The following is a 17926-nucleotide window of genomic DNA, read 5'->3' as shown; positions in this document are numbered from 1 at the left end:
CTGCTAATAATATAAGCGCTTATTAAATACTCAAGAACGCAAAGGAGAAAGGTACAGTTGGTTTAAAGAAAGAAAGGCAGCGGCTTTTAGATGCTAGCTAGGTGTCAAAATACAAAAAGCCAAATTGAAGGATTGAAGCAAGGTTATTTTTTCTCTTAACGCTCCTCCAATTAGTTTGGGTCACCTGGAAGGAGATTTTCTTAGAGGAGAGAAGGTGAACGTCACCGTTTGTCGTTTGTACTGGTGACCTGTCAGAGTCGTTGCCATGAAAAGAAAAAACGGGGATCAAAACATTCCTCTAGAGAAACTGGATTCATTCCCTTGATACTCAAGATATTAAACCCATGGATAATTTGCAGCTCTGATATCCAAGGTGAACTGCCAAAGTCTTATAAAAAAGATTGGTAAAATGTACTCTTTGAGTAAACTTTATGTACACCCACTGGACAGTTTATCAACCACACATTTGACAGTCTAAGAAAAGTATTTAAACCTAATACTTTGTTATAAACATTTCTCAGTAATTTCAGTCCATCAAGACTTGGCAATTGTAGCAGATTTGTCGCCTGCATATGCACGGTGACAATCAGCTTGAAGTGCTCAACTGGACACAGATCAGGTGACCGTAGAGGTCATTGGATTGGAGTGATTAGCGTGAACGCATTCAAGATGGCTGCCCCCAAGGGTCCCAATGCAGTGGACATGAAGGACAACCATTCCCAGAAGGAAGCTTTGCTCGAGTTTGATAAACAAGCAACTTCCTGAAATACCCAGACCAATTCCTCTGGCACAAACAAGTAGATCGCATTAAAAGTCACTTAAATTTCCATTCTGATGTTTAGATTGAAGTTTATCAAGTGATTTTCATCAAGTCGAAATGTGTAAAGTTGAATCCAGGAGCGTTATTTGTATCTTATAAGCAGCATCTCTCATAAAGTATATGATACCAGTTATTATGTGTTTTATTTCAAAAGCAGAACGGCTTTGCAGTTTCAAAGGTTCTATTGACAAATGTAAAATGGGATGAATTCAAGAGCATCAAAAGGTTTTGAGAGAAAAATACCAGAGTACGACATCCTGCTAATGATTCCTGCCTTTGCTTCTCATATGTGAAAAACGTGGAGATATTCACAACTGCAGAACCATGGTGATAATGTGCTGAAGATATTGAGTCAGTGCCGTTACCAAAATCAGTCTGTTCATCATCCTTTAACTTAAATGACGAAAAAACTCTGAAAAATGAATAAAATGTGACACTAACAGCTACCTTCATGTTTTACTGTCTGATTTTACAGTTGTTAGTCATTAGTTGAAAACATTGAACAGTATTTCTCTGAACCACAGCTGATTTAATCACAATCCTGTTAAACAAATTACCATCTTACATTGTGTTAATCCACCCACAAGGGAGAGGAGACCATCAAAGAGACCAGTCCTGCTTTTAGTTGCAGATATTTTTTCATTTCTTCCCTCTCAGATGAGCATCCATCACAGCAAAGTTTACTTTTTGAAGAAGTCTCTCTGGAGTCCCTCTAACAATCATCTTATTCCTCCAGGGTGCCATGGGAGTCTATTCAAAACATGGCCAGTCTCCACACTCTGAACCTGGACCATAACCTAATAGACCACATAGCAGAAGGAGTCTTTGGAGAGCTTTATAAGCTGGCGCGGCTGGATATGACCTCCAACCGGCTCAGAACTCTGCCACCTGATCCGCTCTTTGCAAGGTACATCTTAAGATTTCTCCTTTCAATTCTGTAAGAAAAAGGCTTCTGTGGGAAAATACTACTGAGCTACTAATGTGGTTTTCGAATGCGTTTGCTATGGTGCATCCTATATTGACTTGCAAAGCAAAAACCAAATGAGTTTTAATATTTTAGCTTAAAATAAACCACACCATGCCTGGCTACTTTAAAAGCTTAGCTTGTACGTTAGCCATCATAGTTTCCATCACTTTGGTCTTGGTCCAACTGAGCTGCATGTGCTTTTAAAAAACATTTGAGAATGTAGTCACTGAAAGCAACATCTCATTTGCTGCTGAAAGTTTAATCTCTATGCTGCCTAATGCATCCATTTCTCGCTTTAATGTAATAAGTTGATGTGACACTTTTAATGAGTGCTTAATTAAAAAAAAAAAAGGAATAAGGTAAATATGGAATTTGATGTCATTTTTTTTATCTGCCTCTAAGGAAACCGTAAGAAAGCAACTTTAAGTAGTAATTTTCTCAATACCTATCAAACATCCAAATCACCTGGGGACCAGAATGTAGTAAGTTAAATAAGAAATACAAACCAATTTCACACATTTTACTTTCCACCAGATCACAGACGGGAGCGATTAGTCCAACTCCCTACAATGCTGTCATAAGCCTGAATTTTGGAGGGAACCCACTCCACTGTAACTGTGAGCTGCTGTGGCTCAGAAGGCTAATCAGAGGGGACGACATGGAGACATGCGCCACTCCGACACACCTGGCTGGAAGGTAAGAGTTAAACACGCCAATGGATCAATCATGCTGGTTCTAGAACAAAAAACACTACTGAATTGGCCTGGGTTGGGTTTTCTGGAACCTGATTGGTATTTACATGGTAGTTTCCAAGAACTTTCATGGACTTTTTATGACTAAAGGAGTCAGATAGTACTTCCCCTGAACTTACCAGCTACTTTCCTAGAACTTTATCTAGGTATTTTACAAAGCTTTTTCTCTGGAACTTAGCAGGTATATTCTTAGAACTTTCAGAAAACTGAAACTTGTTTTGGGAACCTACTCTGCATATTTCTAGGACCTTTTCATGAACTTACCAGGTACTTTCCTATCAGGTATATTTCCTTACCATGTACTTTCCTATCAGGTATATTTCCAAGACTTTCTCTAAATGTAAAAGATTATTTCAGCAAATTAACTGTGAAGATCTAGGAAAGTATCTACTTTGACCAGGAAATATAACCTCCCTGTTCCAGGTAAATACAGGGTGTGTTGTAGACTATAACCATCACCTTTAAGAAAACACAGAAACTGTGCAGTAAAAATCAGACAGTGTGAGCAGAGAAAATGAACATCTGTTAGCCATCTGTCTTTAATTAGTGTTTGCTCAATGTAGCATTACGTGTTCATACAGCTGGATATTCTTTAACCCTCAATATATTAACAATTTTAAGGAATATTCCAAGAGTCTGCTGAAACTTTCTCTGAAGTGATGATTTTCTTTCTTCCGTTCGTCTTCAAGATATTTCTGGTCGATCCCTGAGGAGGAGTTTACGTGTGAACCACCTCTCATCACCCGTCACACCCACAAGCTGTGGGTGCTGGAGGGACAACGTGCCACTTTGAAATGCCGTGCCATCGGAGACCCTGAGCCAATAGTCCACTGGGTTTCTCCAGACGATCGCATTGTTGCCAACTCTTCCCGGACCAGTTCCTTCAGCAACGGGACTCTGGATGTCTTGGTGACTGTCGCCCGGGATGATGGAGCGTACACATGCATTGCGATAAATGCAGCAGGTGAAGCTACCGCTACAGTGGATTTGAAAATAATTCCCCTGCCTCACCGAGGCGGGGTCAGTGGAAACACCGGGGTTAACGCCGTTAACGGAAAAAACAACAGGAGTACGACCAATGGGATTTTACGGACAGATCCGGGTTCGTCGGATATCAGCACGGGGAAAAACGGAGGGATTAACAACGGCGTGGGACGCGGGGCAGAGTCCGACGATGGGAGCTTAGGAGACGGAGAGGCCAACAAAGGAGAGAGCGGAAAATCCTCTGAAGGAGAGAGGACTGATGGAGGAAGCATGGAGGATGACGAGGGAGGTGAGGAGGAGGGCAGGATGGTTGGAGTACAGGGAGTGACCTCCACCTCGGCTCAGGTGCGATGGGATTTGGGACGTTTGTCCGAAGAGTACGTTGTGTGGATGTATCAGATACAGTACAACTGCACTGCTGACGAGACCCTCATCTACAGGTAAGTCAGTCTTGATATTCAACAGCAATCAGAGCCTTTCTTCTGGTTTCAGTTTTGATATTTTATGTTCAAGTCAACTCTAGTTGTCAGGCTATTCATAAAAAACATGAACCCTGTTTACCTTCAAAGATCCTTAAATATTAATCCCTTACATTGAAGCTGTTCATTTTCTGCACTGACGAGCAAATGGCTCAAGGGACGGATGAATGCAAGCTCAAATGAGGAAACGGAGGCGCAAAGGTAGTAAATAATTTATGCCCATCACTGTGTGACACCAAAACCCTACAGGTGAATAGTTACAGGACATAAATGAGCAAAGAAAGAGATTTACAAGGGGATGAATAATTTAAGAAGGGTGTTTTAAGGTAGGAGAGCCCGTTATGGCATGTGCTCTGCAATATGAAAGATGCAGCCACAGTGCAGAAGTCTTAATATCCACAAACTTCCTATTTAGTCTCATCATTTTGTTGGATTCTTATTTTAGAGACCAATATAACATAATATAATACATTTTGAAGTGGAAGGAAGAGGAACGATGGTTTAGTTTTGTCAGATGGGAGCAAATGTATTTTTTGGCACCCTAAATTTTAATCAATAAAAAAGAGAATCTGTGGCAAGACTTGAAAATTAATGCTCACTTTATCCAATCGAGCCGAGCTTTGACTAAAGCGCTGAAATTTCAGTAACTTGATGAAGAAAAGATGAACCACAAGTGCATTGAAAGGTTGTTCTATCATGTACCAAAAGTCTGAGTAAAAATGTGCGCAACACTAATTTCCTTTTCAGTTTGTCACATGAAATCCCAACAAATGACATTGAATTGTAACAAAATGTAAAAAAAGTTTCAGAATTGAAATGAATTAAAAATTAACTGGATGCCAGCCTACCGTTTTTTAAATTTAAAAATTAAACATATTTAGTTAAAAAAAAATTGCAAACAGAAAGACAGAACCAAGGTCTGACTCAGGAGGGCGAAGGAAACAAGCACCTAAATTTATAGAGTGGCTTCTAGCTATTTGGTGTACTTACATGTTCAATACCACTTCCAAGTTCATGAATTATGTCCGTGGTCCAAGTTTACTGCCTCTGAATTTACAAGCAGAGGCTGATGAAACTTTAAACTGATGGAACCATTGTTAGTGGGAAACAGCAGCTGAAGCAGCGAGGAGGGGCGAGACCAACAGCATTCATTTTCTGGATTTCAACTGGCTCCATCAGAGGCATTCACTGTCGCTCCCCTTAGGTGTTATAAAGAAGGCATTAAGCAGAAAGGAGTATTGAGAAGGGGTATGAGGTAGTAACTGCATGACTGGAGGGGGGCAGAGAACACAGGGAATTGATTGGGAATATAAAAGAGCTATAATTAGAGTCAGAAGGGACAGTCAGGTGAATATGAGGTAAAAGTGAAGGCTGTGAGATCTCAGGGGGAGGAGGAGAGAAACTGAGGGAAGACAGATGACAGGCTATGCGCAAATCACCTTAGGAGAGTCCGAGATAAGGAAGGGATGGGTGACAGAAGACAAACTGACAGGGACTGGGGGGGAAAAGAGAGGAGGTGGGCCCACAACGCTCCTTCAGGACAAACCAAGAAAATGAAGATAGAAAAAGGGAGATTTAAATGCAACCTCTGAAAATAGACTCAGAAAAAGAAAAGGTGTGAACAGATGACAGTAAAAAAAAACAAAAAAAACAAGGTGAAAGTAGGATTTGAACTGGAAATAAAAGACGCCAGAAGATGTGAAGCATCTTTGAAGAGGGAAAAAAAAAGAAAATGTTGAGTCATATAACAGGATAAAAGCAGATAAATAATGGGGCAATGAAAGCATGTCCAGTGGGGAGAGATTGGAGGTAAATATGTCCACATGAAATGTCACATTGAAACAAAGCAGTGATAAATATGAGCCTTCCAGTGTCACATGTAAAGCAACTTTATTCTTTAGGAAGAATAAATTGAATAAAGGCTTCAATTCCCTTGCCAAATACTGTGATCATTCCCTTAAACTAAAAGGAAGCTTGCCTTTTAAAGGTTTGACAAGTCTATTATCTTCAAAAATACAATTTTAAAGGATAAACATGGAAAAACAATCAGCAGTAGAAATCCTAAATACTGACGGTGTGGTTTGTCCAAAAATGCCTCAGACAAACTGAACTAAACGAAAAACAAAGTTCGAAGAAATTATACAATTTTGGGGTTTTATTTATGGAGACAAAATAAAAATGATCAGGACTTCTCCAGGTTCTAAAATCATTTAAAATGTAACTTGCTGAGGTGAAGAAACCGAATCCTTCATGTAATTTATTGAACACAAATCACACTTAGGAGTAAGAACAGCAGCCTGTGTGATAGTCTGAAAAACACGTGTGTGCTAACAACGCCAAGGTGGAGGAAGGCCAACCATCAGCTTCAAGAAGCAATGTTTGCTGCTCAATAAATCAATGAACGGTTATAAGTCCATTTTGAAACCATTCAAAGTCCATTGATTTACAGTGAGAAAGATTATTAACAAGTTGAGCACATTTATGACAGCTTCCAGTCTCCCCGAAGCAATATTCTTAGATTGTTTGGCTCAGAGGAGTTACAAAACACCCCAACAGCTCCATCTCAGACTCTGCAGGCTTCAGTTTGTCTTTTAGATGTTAAAGTTTTTGACAGAGCAATTAGCGAAACACTCAACAAGTACAGCTTGTTACAGTTGACAGGAGAAAGCCTCGTCTCTTGGAAAAGAAAATAGCACCTGGATTCAGTTTTGAGACGCTGCTTGTGACTGAACCACAGCACTTCTGAAACATCGTCATCTGGACAGACCAAATCGCTGATGTTCGGACATATTTGCACAATCCATATTTGGAGGAAATCTCACAGCACACTGGCACAAACACGTTATTCTACCTGGTTTCTACCTGGTCAAGCATGGTGGTGGAGGAGTGATCACATGGGTTTGTTTAGCAGCTATAGAGAGCGTCTTCATCAATTTATCAGTTGTAAACTTGTTTGATTTCAACAATTACACAACCAGGGAAAGACACAAATTTTCATTATTTTCTAAAAAGTAAAAGCCCAGCATAAATACTGTATCAGTTTTCTCATGACTGTAGTTAATCAGGATATTTGGAAATCCTAAAATTTAATGGCTCTTTACAAGCACCCAGTAGGTCATTAGCAACCTGCTTCAGTTACATCAAAGCAATGCAAATTAAAGGTCAACATATGGAAATAATGAGCAAACATTTTACTAAATTGCAAACAAAGGGTATAAAATTGATTGTGAAACATGACCTTGAAAAATGCTCATGAATTCTGATAATTAGCAAACTACATCAACATTTGTAAACACTTTTCATCAAAGTCTAATGCCTGCAATTCGCTTCCTCAGTTCTCTCACAAGCTTTCAAGTTTCAAGTTTGACAAAAAGCTGAAAATCCACTAAAGATGTGTGTTCAGCAGGTATTTGTTGAATCACATCTCCCCAAGCTGAGTTTACCTCTGAAAGACAAAGACGTGTCAAGTAAAGACTTTAAAGGAGCCAGCTTTGGGCTTTATGTGAAGTGATGCCTCAAACATGCAGTCTGAAGAAAAAGAAAACCAAGATGGCCAGGAAGGGATAAACGTGTTGAGCCAAGACAATTCAAACGGAGCAGATATTTAAGCTTAGTAAAAGGGGCATCTGAGATTTAACTAGAAAAAAAAACTCAGACGCAGCACAAATCAGAGTTTTTGAAGTGACAGGATAAAGGCTATGATTTCTGTGGAGAATCGCAAGTGCTATAGTATATGATGCTACATTTATCTTGTCTTAGAGTCCACCAAACAACTGCTTCGTTTCCATTTTCACAATCTTCCTTTCTGCTTTGTCAGAAGCAGTTTGAAAGACATCATGCGTGATGTCACGTCGTAGCACACAGACTAACGTTGAGGTTCACGTTTGACCACAGCACAGGCGACCTCAGAGTTTTTATCCACTTTGGTTTTCCAAGTGGTGTTGCACAACGATTTCTTTAGGGTGAGTGCATCGCAAGTTAAAGGTCTTTTGGTCTAAAAGACCAGTGAATGTGCTAGCGATATCATTAGCATGCCATCAGTAGCATAATAGTAGCAGAGCTAACATTAGGATGCTAATGTAGGAACTGGTGTTACATCAGCAATGTGCTAGCAAGAGTGTGCTAGCATTAGCATAAGCCTGCTATCTATACTTATATTTAAAACTGTGTAAGTGTATAAACATCTGGTGATAAAGAAATGACAAGCTTAAGTTTTGGCATTTGCATGGATATATTTTTGAATATAATTTTGGTAAAAATATAATTTAATTACCAAATTTTCAGATTATAAGTCGCTACTTTTTCCACATTGAACCAAGCAGCTTGTGGCTTTTTGTGGATTTTTCTTCAACCACCAGGGGGCTCTGTAGTAAGAAGTGAATCATTGGAAGTCAAACTTGGAAATCAAAGAAGATATCGCAAATTTTCATGTAGAACGAGCACATGCGAGCAGCAGTCACAGCGGAGAAATGTTTTCAAACTCATACCCCGTCATCATGGAAACCACACAAAGAAGTTCATGTGATGCAGCTTTTAAGTTGATGGCTGTTGATCTGGCAGTACCGATCGATAGCCGCTGTGCGTCAGCTCTGCGTGAACGAATCCGTTGGAGACGCAATGTTGCGTCCTTGATAGCAGATTTATTCTTGTGGAAAACCGAGAGCGGAGGAGATGCCAGCGGCTTATATACACGTACGTTTCCAGTATTTTTAAAAAAACTTTGTGGGTGCGGCATATCATGAAGTGCGCTCTATCGGCCGGTAAATATGATACAATTAAAGTTTTGAGCTCCATTTTTAGCAGCTAGGCAACATAACATACACCCAGGTAAATAAAGGTAAATATGAAGGCTAGCTCGTCCAGTTTCATTGCCACTCACTTCAGGTCTTAGGCTGGGATCTTTAGTCGACGAAGAACCAGATTGGTTGGATCATTTAAAATGATCCAGACTTTGAATTTATACATATTCCATTTGCAGTCACGTTAAAAACAGTGCGCTGGTGCGGTTGTGGCGCCTGTTGTAGAGACCTCAGTCCCCGACAAGTTTGAGTCCCGGACCTTTGACCCTTGCTGCATGTGTGCTAGTGTTTGCATAAGGGTGCTGGCATTATCAATAGCGTGCTCCATCAGCTCAAGAAGTCATCTGGTCTGTTATCAGTTCCCATAAACATCATAACAAATTTACTGTGCACTCAACAGAGCAATAGAAAACTGCTAGCTTGATGTACAAAGGACTGTAAGGTGAACGACTGGATGAAAACAGTTGACATTAATTCTGCACACTCAACATTACAGCAACTAAAACAAAAATCTGCTTTTTAAAGGGAGGATATGCTAAAATTATGTTTTTTGGTTTCTTCTGCGCACTAAGGCATAAAACAAAAGGTTAATCGGAACAAGCAGGAAGAAAATGCATGGCGTTAGGCAAGCATCCAAAAACACCCGGCTAGCAATACAAAATATATCACTCCTATTAAAGCTTTACAACATTATGTTACAGGGCCATTTCACAGGAAACATTAAACACTGGCTGCCACCAGCAAGGTAGACAGAAGACGGGGGTGACAGACTGGAAGTTTGTATTAAGACACAAACTTCAAAGATGAATTGAAAATACAGCTCAACTTTTAAACTGGGGATTAGACAAAGGGATCGACAAAGCAGAAGAAAATAGGAAAATCAGTCTGAACAGATAAAGAGGAAATCAAAGTGGGGACCATTAAAATGAAACCAAGCCCAGTACAATGCCGAAGGGGATTTACAGTATAGATTTATCTCCCGTCATCGATGTGTAAGAGCCAACTGCTGCATTACACAACAGCTGGCAAATCAGAAAAAACAGGAGCCGATGAAAGGAAGACTGGCTTATGAATTGAAATGGAAAGAATAGGACTGAAAGCTTTCTGAAGCAGATTTATAGAGATATCGCTGTGTTGTTTCTGCTTTAGAATGTAGCAAGAGAAACTCAACCCATCTGAACTGAGCAAAGGATGCCCGAGGCACTCAGAGGAAGCGGAGAAAACAGAGGGTTTCATAACGGAAAGCAAGGAACAAAAGCAAGTGGCAAGATAGCTTGAGCAAAACGAGAACACTAAGCGTTACGCAGACTGCAGAGCATAGCAGAGCACGCTGTGAGTGGCAGATTTAATCACTTTTAAAGGTCAGCCTCTTTCTACACGACTCCAGCCTTCATTTTAGCCTGGATTGTGTAATTCTGATGGCATCTGTGACAGTGCCAGGTGCCACACACCTGCTGGATGCCATTCACCCCGTCACCCCACCACCCTCAATGATGGCAGCTGATCTTCCCCTCCTGGAGCTCTGCCACAACGTGATAGCACCACTCCTTGGTGGTCCTTGGTCAGCAAAAGAACAGATGGCAATCCCCAGGTTAAACGTAGATCTATTTAAATGTCCCACAGTGAACCTATACAGATGATTAAAATAGTGCAGGGGAGCAAAGCTAGCTGGTTTTGAAGACTCCAGGGCTTCATATCTGTGGGATATGTATTCCCAGTTATATGGTGGGTAAGAAGCAAAATGTGCCCAAATTGGAGGGGTTCCATTTGCAAAACGATTCATCTGTTCTTGAGATTTTATAAATCACCTTCAGCAGGTGATTGATGCTATTTATTGTAATCTGTGTCTACTAAAAAGCTAAGGTATTTACAAAGCATAGAACAAAGGTTTAACCAAACTTGTCGGCCAACTTTGCAGTATCGTAATTCCTCCACACGTAGCGCTATCTGAAAAATCCCAACTGAAAGGGGAGACGTTATTACAGTACTTTCACTCCCACCGTAATCAGAGGAAGTGATTTAAAATAGGTGTTAAATTGCGAAAACAACTTGCTAGATATTGAAAGTTCCAGTTTTTACATTATGTGAGCATAATTTACCCACAGGACATTTAAAGAACTGCATACAATTAAGATAAGCACAAATATTAACTTCGGACTCAAAAGTTTAACTTTTAGATCAGGACAATAGCAATGAAGAGCTACATAGTGTTCACCCAAAACATGCATATTCCTCCACTTTACGTTTCATAGTAACACTGCACTGCAAAGCCATATTCACTGTATGTGCCACCGACTCCAACCCCTTTGTGTATAATATCCCATATAAAGATGCACTCTGTGGCTTTCTATTGTTCTCATGTTTTTTAAGTCTAGATATTGTCCTCCAACCACCCCAGGGAAATAAGATCTGAATAAATTTATATGTACAATCCACCAATAAGAGCAGTTCAAGGCTGGAAAGTCACATTTTGACATGGCTATAAAACCCACTTCCATCCAATCAGGAAGGGCTTTGACTATTCTCACAGTTCCTCCCAGGTGTCAGCAGGGATCAACCTTCCTGTGGAGAACTCAAAAGTCCTGAGTTCGGGACACAATTTAACCGCAACGGGAACGATCAGAGCGCCGACGAGAAAGGGGAAGTTGGAGGAGGAATCATGCAGAGTTTATGAAATAATGAGCACATTGGTTCAGACTTAAAATAAAGAGGGACGCGCAATTAAAAAGAGCAGGTAGAAAGTTTGACATGCACAGAAAAAGAGCATGCTGAGAGCTCGACGGTGGAGAACAGGGCTAATGAGTCACAGGAGGGGAGGGCATTGAAGGAAATGGAACCTGAAAATTACATGAAATGCAATGCCCTCATTTTCTGCTGCAAATTATACAACAGCAAACTAATATTTGGCACTCAGAGTAATGCGTGAGGTTATTGATGTACTAAAAATGCACATATTTGCAAAGCGTCTTGGCACACACAAGTTTCCCCTCATTGCCGCAGCCTTCTGTTTCTTCGCCTGTGACATACAACACCCTATAGCGTCCAATACAATACTACTGGGGATTCGAATACGAGCTTCCCTATTTAGCCAGGCATGAGCCTGGAAGCAAGAAGAAGAAATTATGCAGGAAACACAATAAATGCATCTGCCGAGGCAAAGATTGACGGAGATGTGTCGGAGAGATAAAACAGTGGGGGGAGAGCCGAGGCATGCAGAGACAACGACGCAAAAGGGAAAGGAAGACAAGCAGAAAAACAACTGAGGGAAATGAGTGCAGGGAAGGGGGTCCAAACTGTGGTTAGATGGATCCTATAGGTAGATGTAATTAAGTGTTAAATTATTTTATGAATAAATGTGTCAACTCAAATCAAAAGCTTAAGATGACAGGAAAATGGAGACAGCCAGTTCTCATCTACATGTCAGGCTGCATTAAGATGTAAAATCAGAGAGAAGAGGGATGGTTTAATTTTAAAGAAACATTAAAGATCAGGAGTAATAAGGCTCAGAAAAAGATGAGAATCAAGAACTAAATCAGGCCTTGAGTGGTGACACAAAAATTAATCAGGATTAGGGATTAGCCAGTTTGAGACACTCAGTAAGAATTAAAAGATATATATTTTTAAGCTATATTGGCACAAAAATGTAAGAAAAAAGTAGAATGACACCAATCAGGCATGCCATTATGACAGAAAGTGAATAACACTGATTATCGCCTCAGTGTGGGGCCTGATAGTGGGTGGCAAAAAATGGGCAAGCATTAGGATTTGAGTGAGTTTCATGAAGACCACGTTTTATCTGCTGATGCTCTAGTCCAAAGCATTTCCAAAACTGCAGATGTTTGGGGTTTTCCTGGTCAGTATCTGTCAGAAAAGTCCAAAGTAAGAAAAGGTGGTAGACTGGTAATAAGGTTCATTGAGGCACAATGGAAAGGAAGGCCAGCAACGTGCGGTCCAATCAAACTGAAGTTAAGAAAAGCATCAGGGTGCCAAATGTGTTTGTACTTCTTCACATTTTGGTTCGTCGAAACAGCTGAACATCATTCAGGTTGTTGATGCCAACAATGGTTAACAGAACTGGGTCTCACCAGTGTAAGTCGATCACCTGGGAAACAAGCTAATCTGGCAGAGAGAGTGTGAAGATCTGACCATTGTTCTGCAGGAAAACTTTGGCTGATGCAACACACAGGCATGGTTGGAGAAAACACTTACGAAAAAACAACTTGTGTTGTTTTTCAGGTGAACAATGTGCAAAAAATAGTCTGAGGTGTAAAGCCATCCTCTAAATTCCTCAAATGTGGACGTATAAAGTCCAAATCATGGAGGCGTGGTTCCATGTTAACTCACACGTTTCCCAACACATTGTCAAAATGTTAAATCATTTTGTACCCATGAATTTAAGTTGTACCATGGTGTTTTTGGAAGCAAGTACTTTCATAATTTGTTGAGATAAAATGTCGTCTAGTTTGATTCAACTGTACATTATCAAAACTCCATTCTTGTTGCATTTGTTTTGGGGATAACTGAACCTGCTGCCTCATGAAAACATGATACCGACACAAACCAAAAAAACAACATCTACAAGATAGATACTTATTGGATGCACTAGACCACATTTTCTTGCAACAGATTGACTAAAGTCATTTTAAAACAGGTGTGAAACTCCAGTCCTGGAGGGCCACTGCCCTGCAACTTTTAGATGTGCTGCAACATACCTGAATACAATAATTAGGTCATTAGCAAGGCTCTGGAGAACCGGTCTACACAAGGAGGAGATAATTAAGCCATTTCCTATTAGTGTTTGTAGATGTGGCACATCTAAAACCTGCAGGACAGCGGCTCTTCAGGACTGGAGTTTGATGCTCCTGGTTTAAATGTTTGGTTTACAAAGCAGACTCCAAATGTACCACAGGACGGTTCAGACTTCTGTGGCAATGTCACAAAGCTGAATACTTTGGGAGCTAAGCAGGCAACACTTAAGATATGAAAGATTTAAATGATCTGCTGCTATTCATGTTGGTGCTTTAGGGTTAAGGGTTGAATCTGGGATAGCAATAAAAATGCCTTATCCGTGAATAACTGGAATAATCAATCAATTGAGTTCGCTTGTGTTGTATAAGAGGGAAAAGTGAAGAAGTCTTCAGTTGGCCAGCTTACTGACAGTGCAGAGCAACAAGTAGGGGAGGGGCAGTGCCGTGTTTCTCTGATTTATACAGTTGAGTTAAAAAAAAAAAAACAGTCACCACAGCACTTTCTCTGGCATCTTGTTAAAAAATAGACTTTAAACCAAAAGAACTTTTCACAATATCGATCTTTCCCAAGAGCAGAAAACAGCCAGAGTGCATTTTGGATCAGAAAAAGACGAATAGATGGGGGAGAACTAGAGGACCTCCCAAAATGAGGTATAAAAGACTGACGTTTGGACAGATGAAGGAAAACAGAGGATCTCTGCAGGCTAAATCAAGGAAGACAGCCAATGAAACATTTAGCAGTTCAACAAATCAAGACCCCAAAAAGAGAGGAAAGGGTAAACGGACAAAGGAAGTGACATGAGGAAAAGGAAACAGGAGCAGTATAGATGTCAGCCAGACGAGGAGATAATTGCTTTGTTGTTCCTCCTAGACTTGCTCTCTCTCCCCTCTCCACTGTGGGCCGGTCCTGTCAGGTGTCAGACCACCAGACTTGGCTCCGATAGCGAGGAGAGTACCGGAGGAGGAGAAAGACGAGCCAAAAACATTCCCCCTTCATTTCCTTGGCTTTAACTCTCTTCCTCTCCTGGATTCAGATAATCACTCCCCATCTTCAACAACAAAACAGACTTTCTTCCATGGCGCATGCTTTCTTTGTCGGCTTTAACCAAACAGCAATTTGAAACACAGCATCAGACCTGCACTCTGTGAAGGTTAAGAGAACAATAAAATCTGACACAAACATTTAAATGAATTGCTTAATCTGATTTCCAACAAAGGCGACATTATCATGAAGAGCTCTCAGGATTTAGTTGAGTATCATTTCCTTTTGTATGCACACAACATGGCTGCACGAAAACAAATCGGCTCATCAAAGATACATGGCTTTCATGTATATTTCAATGAAAATCCCTACATTTATCATTGCCAGTATGCAGGTTAAAAAAACATTAGCGGAGGGGTGATTCACAACCTCACAAAAGAGAAAGATCACGTGAAATATGTGGTGACGACGGAGGAAGGATGCAGAGCAAACAGAAGACAGAAGATGAGGTAAAGCGAAGGATGAGAAAGGACTGGGGACACTTAGAGGAAATGATATAGAAGAGCAGAGGGAAGACAAACAGCGCCGGAGTGACCTTGGATGCTGAAGCACACACCATGGCTGCTGCTCAGGCTAATAGAGATATAGCACAGTGACTAAAATGAAGAGAAGCTTGGAGGTCAGGAAGAGACCAGTGAGAATTGCCAGAGCATTTAGAACAAGCAGAAATTGAGTCTTTCAATAGAGACACAGAAGAAAGAAAGAGAGAGACTGGGGAACAAGATTTCAAGGATATGTAGCCTGAGATGCTATATGTTGTTGGATTACAAAAGGATTTTAAAAAATCGGATGAATAAAAGATAAACATTGGTGAACATGTTAGGAATTACAATCCACTCTTACTTTTTTGGGAACCTGGTTACTGCTGTTTTTGTAGCAGCTGTTTGAAACTTTAATTATTGCTTTGACCGAACGTTGGGGCAACGTTAGGAAATTCGGGTAGGAGGCATCAATCCTCCGCAGCAAGGTTTTAAAACAAGCGGCGCCGTTCCTCTGGCTTCAAACTCTTTTCAATGAGATCCTGAAAAAACAGACTTTTCTTAGGATGAATTCGCAGCAGTCCTGTTTTCAGCCCACTTTAATCCAACTCTAGTCCAGAAAGTGCGGTTCGCTTGGGGAGATGGGTGAACAACTCTGGTTCACCTAAAAACTAGGGTTCAGTTCGGTTGGTGTGTTTAGAAATATATAAATGCGAAGCAGGAGATAGTGTGGGGCATTGTGGGTAAATACAAATCTATTGATGGCGGGAGAAATAGCTTGTGGTAAAAGGGAAATCCTGCTTCTACTAAAATATGATGCCAGTCCATTTTTGTTCATATTTTGTGAAGAAGAACGTTGTGCTCAGTGTCTCCTTTACTGGTTTTTGTGTCGTTACATTTAGTGGTTCTGGGTGCAGCCAGTTGTTCAGGATCGACAAGTGAAATCAGACATGCACCAATCTGAATTTTATGGTTGGTTTCCGATCACTGGTTTTGGTAAATCTTTTATATTTTATCGATTTTCTAGAACCATAGGAATAGAGAATTTTTGTTTTTCTCAAACATTCCTGAAAATGACATGGAAACCTGCAGACAGGTCTTGCTGTGGAAATCAAATGGGGACAAATGCTTCCTTGCATAACAGGCGGTAAATCTGGAATAACTTAAGTTTTGGTGAATTTGACTCTACCATCTCTACCAAGGAAGCTGCAGCATTATTTTTTTCTCCAATGTTTGTTATTGTCTGTGGAAAGATGATAGGAATCAGTCAAAACCCAAACTGGCAGCTTGGGCCTCAAAGAAAACCATAAATCTATATTGGCCAGTAAAGCCTTGATTGGTGCAACTTTACGCTAAAAGCTTTGCCCTTTCAGTCCATCATAGCTGTCAGTGATGAAATAAGGGAGGGTCAGGTATCATGGATCAGTTACACTCAAATAAAGGTGTAGAATAAACAGAGGCAGCACCACTCTCACTTCTGACTCTTCATGCTGGAAAGCCGATTGAGCACCAAGTCTCTCCACCACTGGGCTTCACAGTGGAAACTCAATCCTGTAGACCGACTGATTGCCCTAAAGTCTCTCAGTTTGAGTTTTCCTAACCATGACACATGAGACGGTACCTCCATGACTTGACAACTTCTAAAAGCATCACTGAGTCTGTGCTCTATTTTCCCTGCTAATATTAGTTTCTCGTCTGATGTTTTGGGCTTTCCAGTGTAACTGGTGTCCGTTGCTCCACAGAGCTGCCAGACGATTTGAAGAACAAAAGGTCTTTGTGTTGAGGCAGAGTTTGAGCGAACTTATTAATCTAAGAAAATGGAACAAGAGCCACTTTTGCTGTTTTGACGAAGCAGCTACTGCATTTCGTCATTTATAGCACACACATCGTCTTGTCTTCTGTTTAGTTTTAAATGTCTGCTTTGATCCGGGAAGCTGATTTTCAGGTCAGTGTTTCCTTTTTGAAAGAAAAACGCGTTTCATCTTCTGAGGATTTCTTATGAGGGTTTGGTGTTTAGAGACTGGAGGTAGATATGCTTTCAGGAAAATTTGTGCACTGCGAAACCAAATAATGAGCTTTACCCAGGGATTCTCCAACAAAGACATGGTTGAGTAAATGTGTGACTCTACAAAAAGGGAATCTATGACAACATAAGAAATTTTGGTTTATTTGAATTCTTAAAATTAGTTTTCAGAAAATCTGACCCATTTTTTAAAGCATGATTGAAAAGCTTCACCGTAAATATACAACAGTTGATTCATGCTTTAAATATTGAAACAAAAAAAATCAGAGGGCTGGCAGGCGTCCTGCAGCCTTGAGATGAGAATCTTGATTTATCACAGACAAATAGTTGAGAAATTAGCAGGAGTTCAGGAGTTTGCCAAACCTGACAACATCCAGGAAATTCAGTAAATTAGAGGAAATGATATAGAAGAGCAAGAGTAATTTGTTTTCAGGTGTGTTTCTCCAGAGACATTTAAATGTTTAAACCTTCCAGACCGAAGTTATCAATACCGTAATTTCGCCACACGTTGCATCATCTGAAAAATTCCAACGTTTTCTGAAAGGGGAGGCGTTGCGCTTTGCAGCCAATATCGGGTTATTACGGTAATTTCACCCCCACTGTACTCTTTTAAGAGACGGTAAATTGCAAAAAGAACTGCCCACTTAATGGCTAAATATCCAAAGTTCCAGCTGTTTGGAAAAATGGGGAAATATATTTACTCAAGACATTTAAGGAACTTTGTACAATTAAAATAAGCAAAAATATCCAGATTTCAAACTTAGATCATAAAGGGTTAAAAGACACTGAAGAAGTGGAGTTTGATCTCAACACTTTTGGACAATGGTGTCTGA

General features: G+C 40.3%; 2 protein-coding genes across 4 annotated transcripts in view; one reads left to right on the top strand and one right to left on the bottom strand.

Moving 5' to 3' along the window:
- Positions 1–17926, bottom strand: part of pcxb (pyruvate carboxylase b) — a 329618-nt gene that overhangs the window by 129817 nt on the left and 181875 nt on the right. The gene's annotated exons all lie outside the window — the stretch shown is intronic.
- LOC129373311 (leucine-rich repeat and fibronectin type-III domain-containing protein 4) overlaps positions 1–17926 on the top strand; it is a 50713-nt gene that overhangs the window by 27308 nt on the left and 5479 nt on the right. For all 3 annotated transcript variants that reach the window (XM_055051198.1, XM_055051197.1, XM_055051196.1), the window contains 3 exons: positions 1557–1727; positions 2322–2483; positions 3229–3963. In XM_055051198.1, coding sequence (XP_054907173.1) covers positions 1557–1727; positions 2322–2483; positions 3229–3963 — 1068 coding nt within the window. The remainder of the gene's footprint in view (positions 1–1556; positions 1728–2321; positions 2484–3228; positions 3964–17926) is intronic.

The sequence above is a fragment of the Poeciliopsis prolifica genome, unplaced genomic scaffold (assembly GCF_027474105.1).
Source record: "Poeciliopsis prolifica strain line A6 unplaced genomic scaffold, Auburn_PproV2 SCAFFOLD032, whole genome shotgun sequence".
In the NCBI taxonomy this organism is placed as follows: domain Eukaryota; kingdom Metazoa; phylum Chordata; class Actinopteri; order Cyprinodontiformes; family Poeciliidae; genus Poeciliopsis; species Poeciliopsis prolifica.
The sequence above is the reverse complement of the archived record's forward strand: the minus strand, read 5'-3'. Positions and strand labels throughout refer to the sequence as shown.